Below are 10992 nucleotides of genomic sequence, written 5' to 3'. Positions count from 1 at the left end.
AATACAGCCTGACTAATGGTAACCCGTAAAAAGGAATGCGATCCCATGTATTGGGATGGGAGAACGTAGGAGGTTTAAGACTATAAGATGCAAAAAGTACTTACATTCTAAAGACAGCTTAACATTCTTGTTTGAAGCGTGTACATAGTGATACGTTACGGACAACATTCTAAAAATGAGTTGTTTAGCAAGTCAGACTCTTTTTCAGAATAGAACACATCCATCTTTGAAGAAGAGAAGACGAGGAGATTGGATTTATACCCCCGCCCTTCACTCAGAGTCTCAGAGCGGCTTACAAACTCCTTTCCCTTCCCCTCCCCACAACAGACACCCTGTGAGGTGGGTGGGACTGAGAGAGCTCTTGACACAAACTGCTCTTTTTCGAGGACAGCTGTGCCAGAGCTTGTGACTGACCCAAGGTCACATCAGCAGGTGCAAGTGGAGGAGTGGGGAATCAAACCCGGTTCTCCCAGATTGGAGTCCGCGCACTTAACCACTACACCAAACTGGGGCGGGGGGGGGATTAAGGAAAACTGAGGTTTGTATTAGAGATGCCAGCCTCCGGGTGGCATCTGGAGAGCTCTTCTCCAGACTACAGAAACCAGTTCCCCCCGGAGAAAATGGCTGCTTTGGAGGGCGGACTCTCTGGCACTGTACCCCACTGAGGTCCCTGTCTTCCCCAGGCTCCACCCCCAAATCTCCAGGAGTTTCCCAACCTGGATCTGGCAACCCTACCCCGACCACCCCCCATCCCCCACCAGTGGCCAGGGGGGACCTGGCAACCCTGGTTTGTCTTGAGTTTTGAAATACAAACTACAGACCTTTTAAGGTTCCAAGTCATGTATTTTTCAATTCTCTGAGTCTTGTTTGGCTAATAATAGAACGGCTTGCCATTGACGCCGTTTGGGCTTCCCGTTTCTGGTTAGGATGCTTCAGGGGAGGCCCTATACAGGGATGTTTTCATTGTGAGGGGAAAGTGGTAGAAAGTGTTGTCAAGTCACAGCGACCTCGTAGGGTTTCCAAGGCAAGAGACAGTGAGAGGTGGCTGGCCATTGCCTGCCTCTGCGTCACAACCCTGGTATTCCTTGGGGGCCTCCCATCCAAATACTAACCAGGGCCCACGCTGCTTAGCTTTCTAGCTTGGGCCATCCAGGTCAGGGTGAGGAGAAAATGCTGGGGGCTTCAGGGGGGGGGGGATTTAACTGCAGAGTTTCCCAGCAGTTAATTTTAAAACTGTATTTTATGCTGCTCATGACTGTATCTTTGTTTTGCTTTGTAAGCTGCCTCAAGCAGGCTCTCTGGAGAGGTGGCCTATATATTGTGTAAATACATAAACTGACATTAAAAGGAGGAGGAATAAGACACCCAGGTGGAGTGTGCTGTACACCTAGCAGATATCAGCCGTCAGTGATCAGTAAGCAGCCATGCTAGCTGTTATACCACGGAGAAAGGTGCCTTTACTTTATGCTGCACAAGAGCCTTCTCACTGCATGACATACGTGAGAGAGTCCCCCCAGTGGCACAGGTTGGAGCCCGGGGCCACAGCGCCCTCCAGTGTTCCTTTTCTTCCTAGCCCAGCCTTGGTTAAGCCTCAGTTATTGGGGGGTGGGGTATTCTAGCTCACTTGACCCTTTCTCTCTCAAGCGATCCACCTCTCCCTGAGCATCCTGGGAGCAGGGTTCCCAGATGGTTTCAACAGAAATACTGGACGCACTTGATAAAAAATTTGCCGATATACACACGGGATAAAGAACAAAAATGCCCTGCCCCTTTAACAGAGGCTTAGGTGTGGAAATGGATCATTGAGGCTTTTAATGGCATGGAGGCAAATAAGACCTTATTAAAGGGACAAGACACTGCCTAGTCTAACACACCAAGCACTACTATACCAGTTCCCCCCCCCCATTTAATACATAGAAATACATGCAGGTGAGAACCTGTAGAACTGGTAGAAACAGGTGATATTTCTGAAGCCAGACTTTTCCATCTTTTATCTCAGACTTGAAAGATTTATGCTACTGCCCCCACCCTGGCAGCCCACCTGGAGCTGCTTGAGGAGGAGGAGGAGGAGGAGACAATACATCTCCAATGGAACGGCTCCCCATTTCTGGAATCAAGCACCAAGAGAGGCATTGACAGGTGCACCTTACCCAAAGCCCTGACCTTGATAGCCCAGGCTATTATGATCCCATCAGACCTTGGAAGTGAAGCAGGGTCAACCTTGGCTAGTCTTTGGAAGGGCAACCTCCAAGGAATACCAGGGTCGTGTCGTGACGCAGAGGCAGACAATGGGAAACCACCTCTGAAACGTCTCTTGCCTTAAAAAAAACGAGACTAGCTCACCAACTAGTGGTGCATAACACTAAACCCCTCCGGTGGGGGGAGGTGTTAGCCGGCGAAACGGACTGTCCAGCTCGGAAGCCTGGAAAAGATCTCTTTGGCATTAAGAAGCCTGCGATGGGCCAATCCGGCCAGGCGGTGGCAGTGTGGCGCTGTGACTCGTAGCAGTCCTGGAAAAACTGACGTCATCAAGCCAAGCCGAGTGAATGCCGTCCGGAACACGTCTGAGTTTACAGCTGAACAAAAAGCCTCATCGGCTGTAAATGTGTGCAATTTAAAAAAAGATTTATATGTTGTCCTCCCTTACCCCCTATGAATTATTGTTAGTCCCTTGTTAATGTGTAACTGTAAATCGCTCAGAGCCAGCAGCTCTGCAGGACTGACCGATTAATAAATCGAAATATATTATTATTAAATGAGCTAGAACGTCTGCCTGCCAATCACAGGATCTCCAGGTTATTCTACACACAGTGCCGTACAGTAATTATTAATACCATACCCAAACTAGCTTTTAGCATGCTGTATGCACAAGAGAGAAACAGAATATGCTGAGAACTGGTGGCTAAGGAACGTAAATAACTTCTTTACTAATTCCCCATTTTGTTTTTAAATTGTTTACATGTGCTGTAAACCAAATCTCAAGCACAGCCTCCTGACATCTGTAGGTAGAACAACTAGTCACAAATGTATTTGTAAACAGAAAATATCACTGTGGAGGAAAGCCTTGCCGTTTGAAAAAGAGAAAATAAGCATTTCCACATCAGATCCAGAGCTTAAACACACAGTGAAAAGTTACATTTTGACAGCGTCTGTAACACAGACAGCCTGAAGTATGGGACTGCTGGTAGAATAAGTGCACCAGTGACCCCCCCACACACCTTTCTAAATCTCAGTGTTCAAAATAGGCCCAAGTTCTAAAACCTGGCAGGACAAACCCAGCCATTCATCGCCAGTTTTCACAAAGTTAAAAATAAACTACATTTAACAGTACTTAAATAAATTAAAGCCTGGGGGGAAATGTTACTTGGATCTCTGTGAGTAGAGGAACTGTTCACATATACATGCAGCATATTCCTCGGAGGGCGAAGAGACCAGGGACTGGGGGAAGGTATGGCTTTCCTCCTCTACTACCTCGCCACATAGCCTGGTGCTGCCCCAGTTGCCTGCCCCCTTTCTCCTGGGCTGCCCTTTGCAGCACCCCACCAAGTAAACGTTTAACGCAAAGCAGTAGGGTCGCCAGGTTCCCCCAAGCCACCAGTGGGGCACAGGGGGTAGGGGTGCCAAATCCAGGTTTGGACATTCCTGGAGATTCGAGGGTGGATCCTGTGTAGGAGAAGGACCTGTAGTGGGGTACAATGCCAAAGAGTCCACCCTCCAAAGCACCCGTTTTCTCCAGAGGAACGGTTCTCTGTAGTCTCTCCATAAACTGTAATTCCAGGCGATCTCCAGGTCCCACCTGGAGGCTGGCACCCTACAAAGCAGGGGGCAGGCTCTTGCAAGTCTCCTGGAGAGCTGCCCTCCTCCCTTAGCCACGCCTCCTTGCCCGAACCTCTTCCCTAAAGACACAAATGCAGGCCGATGGTGGAGCAGGCTGTTCATTGCTCAGGCTCGCAGAGCCCGGACAGCGTAAATCAGCCATGGCTACAGAACGGCCGCAGCAACCCAGGAGGCTCCCCTGGGCCTTGTGCTGTCTTCCTGGGTTACTGCCACTCCGCAGCTGCCACAGCTGTATAAGAACTGTGGCAGCAACCCTGAAAATACCAGACATTTAAAAGTCTGGTATTTTCTCTCTTGTTTTCCCAGGCCACCGGTGAAAATACTGGACTGTCAGAGTCATTCTACATGGGAGTGGTCTGGATCTTCCCTGGGGTGACCTAACAGAGGATTTCCTAGGGCTGGGCTGAGCCTGGAGTCCCCGAGTGCCCTCTCTTCAGGGATGGGCCCCAGGCAATTGAAGGGAGTCTGGGCCAATGGCTTCCCTGGGGAGGCCCTCTTTTCTTATTTATTTATTTATATCTTCGATTTGTATACCGCCCTTTACCCGAAGGTCTCTGGGTGGTTTACAGGTATATGGCCTAAGCGCCTAATTAGTTCCTATCCTAGGGCCACAATTCAACTGGTGGAGGGGCTACATATCGACACCCGAGTGGCGCAGTCCTGTTGTATTCCATGGGCGGGCTTCCGTTGTTTCTTCTTGGCGCCTTAGGACGGGTCGACGACATCTCCCAGCAGCCTCCTGGTGGACTCCTCCGGCGCGCGGCGGCTCCCGATTGCAGTTCCGGCCTTTGTCCTTTAGGCTCCGCCGCGCTGCATCGTCCCGCCGCCGTAGCTCCGCCTCGATCTGGTCTCCGTCGCCTCTGCTCCGCCGCCGTATCGCTGCCGCCGCCAACACTCCTGGCACACACCATCAGGAGGGAGGGTGCCCCCTGCCAACCTAGGGCAGGTACCCATCTGTCTACTTGTGGTTACGCTTTCGAGCCGCTGGGTGGGCGGGAGCTGGGACTTGGGCCGGGAGCTCACCTCGGCCGCGGTGGGTCTCGAACAGCCATAGTGGCTGTTTGCTAGTGTTATTAATGCAGGCGTTGAACTGCCTGCGCCACCGCTCCCTCCCCTGAGATGTTAAGAGGTTGCTCTGCCTGTCTGCCCAGGAGCCCCCACTGCTGCTGGCCTCTTCCTCTGGCCCGGCCCCAAGTGCAGTCTGCGGCCTGAGCCCAACTTCCCTTCTGAGGCCTGCACTGGGCCTAGCCGGGCTCTGACGTTGCTGGTGGAGCCTTTATGGGTGGAGCCTACAGATGCCAGCCTCCATTTGGGACCTGGGGATCCACCAGCATTCCAACTCATCTCCAGACTACAGAGATCAGTTCCCCTGGAGAAAACAGATGCTCTGGAGAGTGGACTGTATGGCATTGTACTCCTTTGTCCTCCCCAGGTGTCACGGTAGAGCCAGGGAGAAAGCCGAGGGCGCGGTCAGGTTCAAAGCTGGAAGTCAAGAGCCAGAGCAGTCCAAACACAAGCTGAGTCCAAAAGCCACAGAGGCAAACAGGAATCAAGGTGCAGAGCTTCTGGTTCTACGAACGAGGTTGCCAGCACAAATTGCTCATGGCCAGAGGCCCTACTAAATAGTGCTCTGGCCCATTAACTCATTAGCACCTTTGTGCGAGGTCCTGGCTGCTGGTAAAACTCAGGCCTCAAGACCTTTGTGCGAGGTCCTGGCTGCTGTTAAAACTCAGGGCTCAAGGATCTCCGCCCTCTTGAACGTGCTTCTTTTCGTTGGCTAGCCAGCTCCTGACGTCTCTGATCCCTAAGCCTACTTACAGGTGGGGGAGATGAAGGTGGTGAGCTGCTTATGGCCTGCTCAATCCCAGGTGCAAATCGTCCTGTAGTTGACTCAGATTGCTGTGTATCCTCCTCAGTACTTACAGTAGGTGCAGATCCTGATGCTTCTTCAGCTCTTAAAGGCACTGAATCCTCCCCTCTTAGGCTGTCAGGAGCTGGCTCTGGGGCTGAGTCAAGGGCAGGCATAACACCAGGCTCCATCCCCAAATTTCCAGGGGTTTCCCACCCCTGCCAGTGGCCACCCTAGTGGGGCCTCACCCATGCTCCCTGCCCCACTGGTTGGGCTGTCTGCTCAGTAGTGTCTATTTGAGGCTGCCCCCCATCGGCTTGTCCTCTGAAGCAGATGAGTACAGGGGCGGGGCTAGCCTGTGAATCTCTGTCTCCAGGCATGACTCACCCCCATGTATGGTCCCGTGTACTTGGCCCAAAATCTGTGTAGAAGCCAAGTTCTTCTCCTAGCCACATGGTTAGGTCGTTGTTTCCAATGAACAGTTTGGAGGCATCGCTCTCTATAATAGTAATGAAGTCCGCACCTAGAGGAAAGAAAAGGTGGTAAAATGTTTGAAAAGTTGTAAGCATGTTAAGAAATCTTCGGTAAAAATTTTCTTTGAGACACGTGGACCGCAATAAGCGGGGTGCTTCCGTCTGATGAAACTGCTCTCCTTCCATCGAAAGATACAGCGTTAACATTTATTATTGGTACTGCTCTCTCTTGGTTTGCCTTACAGACTCTCTTGGTGTGCAAAGGAAAAAACATTCTTCCCATTCCACCCATCCAACTGGAGTAAAACTAGTCTGCATGAAGGATAATTAAATCTTTAATAGGAAAATAAATGTCTTGGTGCACTCAATCCCCCTAGCTGATTTCCCCCCAAAAAATTCCCAACCAGAAGTGGAAAGCCCAAACAATATCAATAACAAGTTGTTGTTTTTTAAAAAAATCAGCCAGAAGAATCAGCTAGATGAACAGTTTGCACCTCCCAAAAATGTCCTATTAAAAATTTCATTATCCTTTAAGTAGACTTGTTTTGCTGCCTGCCTTATGAAATGAGGTCTGTAGAATAATAATGTCCAGTATTCATATAGCACTGAACACTCTTGAGCGCTGCACATACCTTCCCTTAGTAATATTTACAACAGCCCTGTAACTTAGATCCATACAACAGACAGTGGTGATAAACGCTTACACGGCTGATAAATACTTGCTTGTCTGAGGCCACTTGGCTACAGGTAAGAGTTTTATTTTATTTTTGTGTTATTTATACCCAAGTTTAACCCCAATGGGAGACCCAGGGCAGCTTACAACATCATTCTCCTCTATTTCATCCTCACACCAACAACCTGTTAACGCTGAGAGAAAGCAAGCAACTGGCCAAAGATCACCCAGCAAGGTCCGTGTGGCGGAGTGGGGATTTGAAGCCAGGTCTCCCAGATCCTAGGCCAGCTCTTTAACCATTACACCAGGCTGGCTCTTTGAACCATGAATGTCTCACTTCACAGCCTTCACCACTACTGCTGGCATTTCAACATGCTTCAGTCCCAAACCAAACCTGTTTCACTACTCCAGTATCGCCTTACAGCATGTGACAGCTGCTGAGCAGCCTGAGAAGTGGAGCCCACTGCTGGGCAACGGCCACCATTGGTACCTCTACCATCTGGGTTCTTTATTCCTCAATAGAGAAGTTTCCCCACTCCTTCTGTACCTGATGGGAAAGACCACTCTGCCTACAAGGGAGTGGCAAGGGAGGCATAACAGGAAAAGCATTTTGTAAAGAGTACCTGTTTGATTCAGCAGAACAGCTGATCTTTCCAGATTAGACCAACCTTTGTTGTCATAGCCAAATCTGAAGGGCCAAATCAAGGCAGAGAATTCTTTCTTTGGAGGCTACAGATAATTTCAAAAGAGGAAAAATTATACTGGTTTGGTGAAGGTATATGGCTAGTATCACTGAAAACAGCAGTCCTAAACAGGTCAACTCTGAATCCCACTATGATCTATTCAGTGGGGCTTACTCTCAGGAGAGTGTTCTTAAGATTGCTCCGATAATCACTATCAGGTGGCAGAAGCTTGTAGAATGATTGAAAATATACTATTTGTCCAAAAGAAGAACAGGAAGGACATCATAACACAACAGGAAATGATGCTGTCAAGCCAACTTTTAGCTTAACCCAGTCCTATTTTGGTGGGTTTTACAAGTGTCATCCCTTCAGTCATGAAAGGGTTACGCTGAAGTTTCTGTGTACTATTTATTTTATTTTATTTTATTTAGACATTTTTACCCCGCCCTCCCCGCAAGCGGGCTCAGGGCGGCTTACAAGGGGCAACAGCCCATGCATAAAATCCAATAAAACAATAAAATCATAATAACAGTTCTACAGTCTACTAGTAAACAAGTTTAGCATAGGGCCAATTAGGTGTCTAGTAGAATCTTCCCACTAGAAAGGGGGAGGTTTTATTCTTAATGAGGTGACCTTAAGATCGACTATTGGCTAATCAATATATTGGAAGTAGTACATGCTATTCTGCACGTACACAAGGGATGGAGCTTTGGGGAGAAACTTCCATCCTTTGTTTTTAGGGGCAAAAGTAAGAAGTATGTAGAAGAAGAAAAGCATGAGAAAGAAACAAGATGGAACTAGAAAGATGAGTTAGTTAGGCTGTTGTTTTCTTTCCATGTAACCCCTTCCCTAATTTCTAGTAAACTTTTTCTCAGAGGCTAAACACATATATACCTGTGATGATTATTCCCCTGTGCAACATTCGCTCTGCCAAATATCCAGCATACTTACTCTTTGGTCCAGACAGCCACATTCACAATTATGAACCAACCAAAAAAAGGAAAATTTGTTTCTCTATAAGCCTAAAAGATCCTAAATGGCAATCCAATTATAACAAAATTCTTCAAATATACTATTTGCCAGATGTTGTCCGAGGAGCCTTTCAGGCCGATCTTAATGGTAGGGTGCAAATATATACACACGATGCTGCTTTAAACAGGCCAGTCATACTAGAAACTAAATTTTCTCCCTGGTACAAATCAATTAAATTATCTTAGGGCACAATATCTGTCCAAGATTTCCTTTTTAAAATTACGCTCAGCTTTTACATCTATTCATTCTCAAACAATGGAAACAGCTATGCTTGAAGGTCACTACTCCCAAACACCAGTTGCTCAGCACCTCTGCATATGTGGAGGTCCAGATGCTGAAGATCCTGTGCCATTATCTGTTGTTCTGTCCACTTTACTCAGCCCTAAGGAAGAAATTCTCAGGTACAATCCTGGCCAATTTAGGCCTTAGCACTGTGATGGAAGGAGGAGGAGATTGGATTTATACCCCGCCCTTTAAGAACATAAGAGACGCCAATGTTGGATCAGGCCAAAGGCCCATCCAGTCCAACACTCTGTGTCACACAGTGGCCAGAAATACCAGGTGCCATCAGGAGGTCCAGCAGTGGGGCCAGGACATTAGAAGCCCTCCCACTGTTGACCCCCCCAAGTACCAAACACTACCGGATCACTTTATGCTATTCCTTTTAAATGATTGTGAGGCCTTAATTAACAAGGAGTATTCAAGATAGGATAGATGATTCTGTTTAAGATAGGATAGTATTTTCAGCTTTTCTGCATCTGGATAACATGCAAATGAAGAATTACTGCATCTCCTGTACTGGAGGAAGAGGAGGAGATTGGATTTATACCTCGCCCTTCACTACCCGAAGGAGTCTCAGAGTGGCTTACAATCCCTTTCCCTTCCCCTCCCCACAACAGACACCCTGTGAGGTAGTGGGGCTGAGAGAGCTCTCTCGAGAACTGCCCTTGAGAGAACAGCTCTGAAAGAACTTGTGACTGACCCAAGGTCACCCAGCAGCTGCATGTGGAGGAGTGGGGAATCAAACTTGGTCCTCCCAGATTAGAGTTCGCACTCTTAACCACTACACCAAACATTTTTACTTGCAGATGCACAGCCAGAGGTTTCACAGAGGGTTGCACTTTTTGCCCTAGCAGAAAAGAAAATTCGAGCTAAGCTAGTGTCAGTATAGGCCTGTTAAGATTTTAATTAGTATTCAACAGATGCTTATGGGAGTTTTTTCTTTTCTTATGAAATAAGTTTTATAGCAGTGCACCTTAATCTAGTTTTACAGTGCAGTATTTTATTGTATATTACTTTCTATAGCTTGTAACACCCATTGGTTGTATGCAATAAAATTGAACTCAACTGAAAAGCAACATTTACTTCCATCCTGGATATGATGCCTCTACCTGGGGGAGACTCACAGCTGACCCTTTCCTCTGGCGGTGGCTGTTAAACATAGGGAAGGTGCCCAATTGAGGAGTGGCACACAGAAGAGCCACAGGTAGTATGAAAAAAAGCCAGAGTATCACTGGCTTCACCCCTTTCTTCCCTCAGTAATTTAACCCAAGTACATGAACTGCATTTGCACATTTTCATTTGTTTGTATGCTTTTGGGGACAGGGACATGTCTGTTTTGCTTATTAAAATTTCCAGATGGTGCTGTATAAATAATAGCTAAGAATAATGTAAATAAGAGTAAAAAACAAAAACAGTGACTACTTCTAAAAATTATGACCTAATGTAACCCTGGGGGGGGAATTATGTTTTACATTATTTCCATCAGTTATATTTCCATCCAATGTTGAGTGTTGTTGTTTAAGGGCCGATTCACACATGCCTATTATTTAATTTCTCATCACTCCATGGCCTGTAGCCAAATGTGTGAACTGGCTCTACCGAAAAGCACAGATTGCTGGAGCCCTGTAGAACTTTGAATTTTGGCTACTGCACAAAGTAAATCTCCCTAACCTGGGCAGCCCAGGCTAGTCTGATCTTGTCCGCTCTTGCAAGCTAAGCAGGATCGGCCCTGGTCACTATTTTGATGGGAGATCTCCAAGGAATACCAGAGTCACTAGGCAGAGGCAGGCAATGGCAAACCACCACTGAATGTCTCTTGCCTTCAAAACTCTATGGGGTCGCCAAATTTATGCATCGCATACTGAATGCTGTGTGCAGTTCTATTCATCCAGAAATACAAAAGACCTATTATTATTAAAGACTTGATATATTTTAAAAGAAGTGGACTACTCACCCCATGGCCCAGTTTTTTCTCATAAGCTTTATATCGCAGTCCTAATCCTAGTAAGCCCACACCAACAAACAGCCACAAAACTAGAAGCAGAACATTTACAGCATATATTAATATTAAGGAAACAAAAGGAGATGATGATTTCTTGGGAGTCTACAATATACAACATTAATATTATCTTAGTAAAAAAATCAGATTTCAGCACAGCAGGA

General features: G+C 47.2%; 1 protein-coding gene across 1 annotated transcript in view; it reads right to left on the bottom strand.

The window, feature by feature from the left end:
• Nucleotides 1–6073: 6073 nt before the first annotated feature.
• Nucleotides 6074–10992, bottom strand: part of CWH43 (cell wall biogenesis 43 C-terminal homolog) — a gene marked incomplete at its 3' end in the record, with an annotated part of 29687 nt that continues 24768 nt past the window's right edge. Inside the window, exons 10-12 of the mRNA XM_015412869.1 lie at nt 10784–10863; nt 7456–7561; nt 6074–6209 (exon numbers count right to left, since the gene is read on the bottom strand). Coding sequence (XP_015268355.1) covers nt 6074–6209; nt 7456–7561; nt 10784–10863 — 322 coding nt within the window. The remainder of the gene's footprint in view (nt 6210–7455; nt 7562–10783; nt 10864–10992) is intronic.

The sequence above is a fragment of the Gekko japonicus genome, unplaced genomic scaffold, assembly GCF_001447785.1.
Source record: "Gekko japonicus isolate JY-2015 unplaced genomic scaffold, Gekko_japonicus_V1.1 scaffold1332, whole genome shotgun sequence".
Lineage (NCBI taxonomy): Eukaryota > Metazoa > Chordata > Lepidosauria > Squamata > Gekkonidae > Gekko > Gekko japonicus.
Note: the sequence above shows the minus strand (reverse complement) of the source record. Positions and strands in the feature narration are given on the sequence as shown.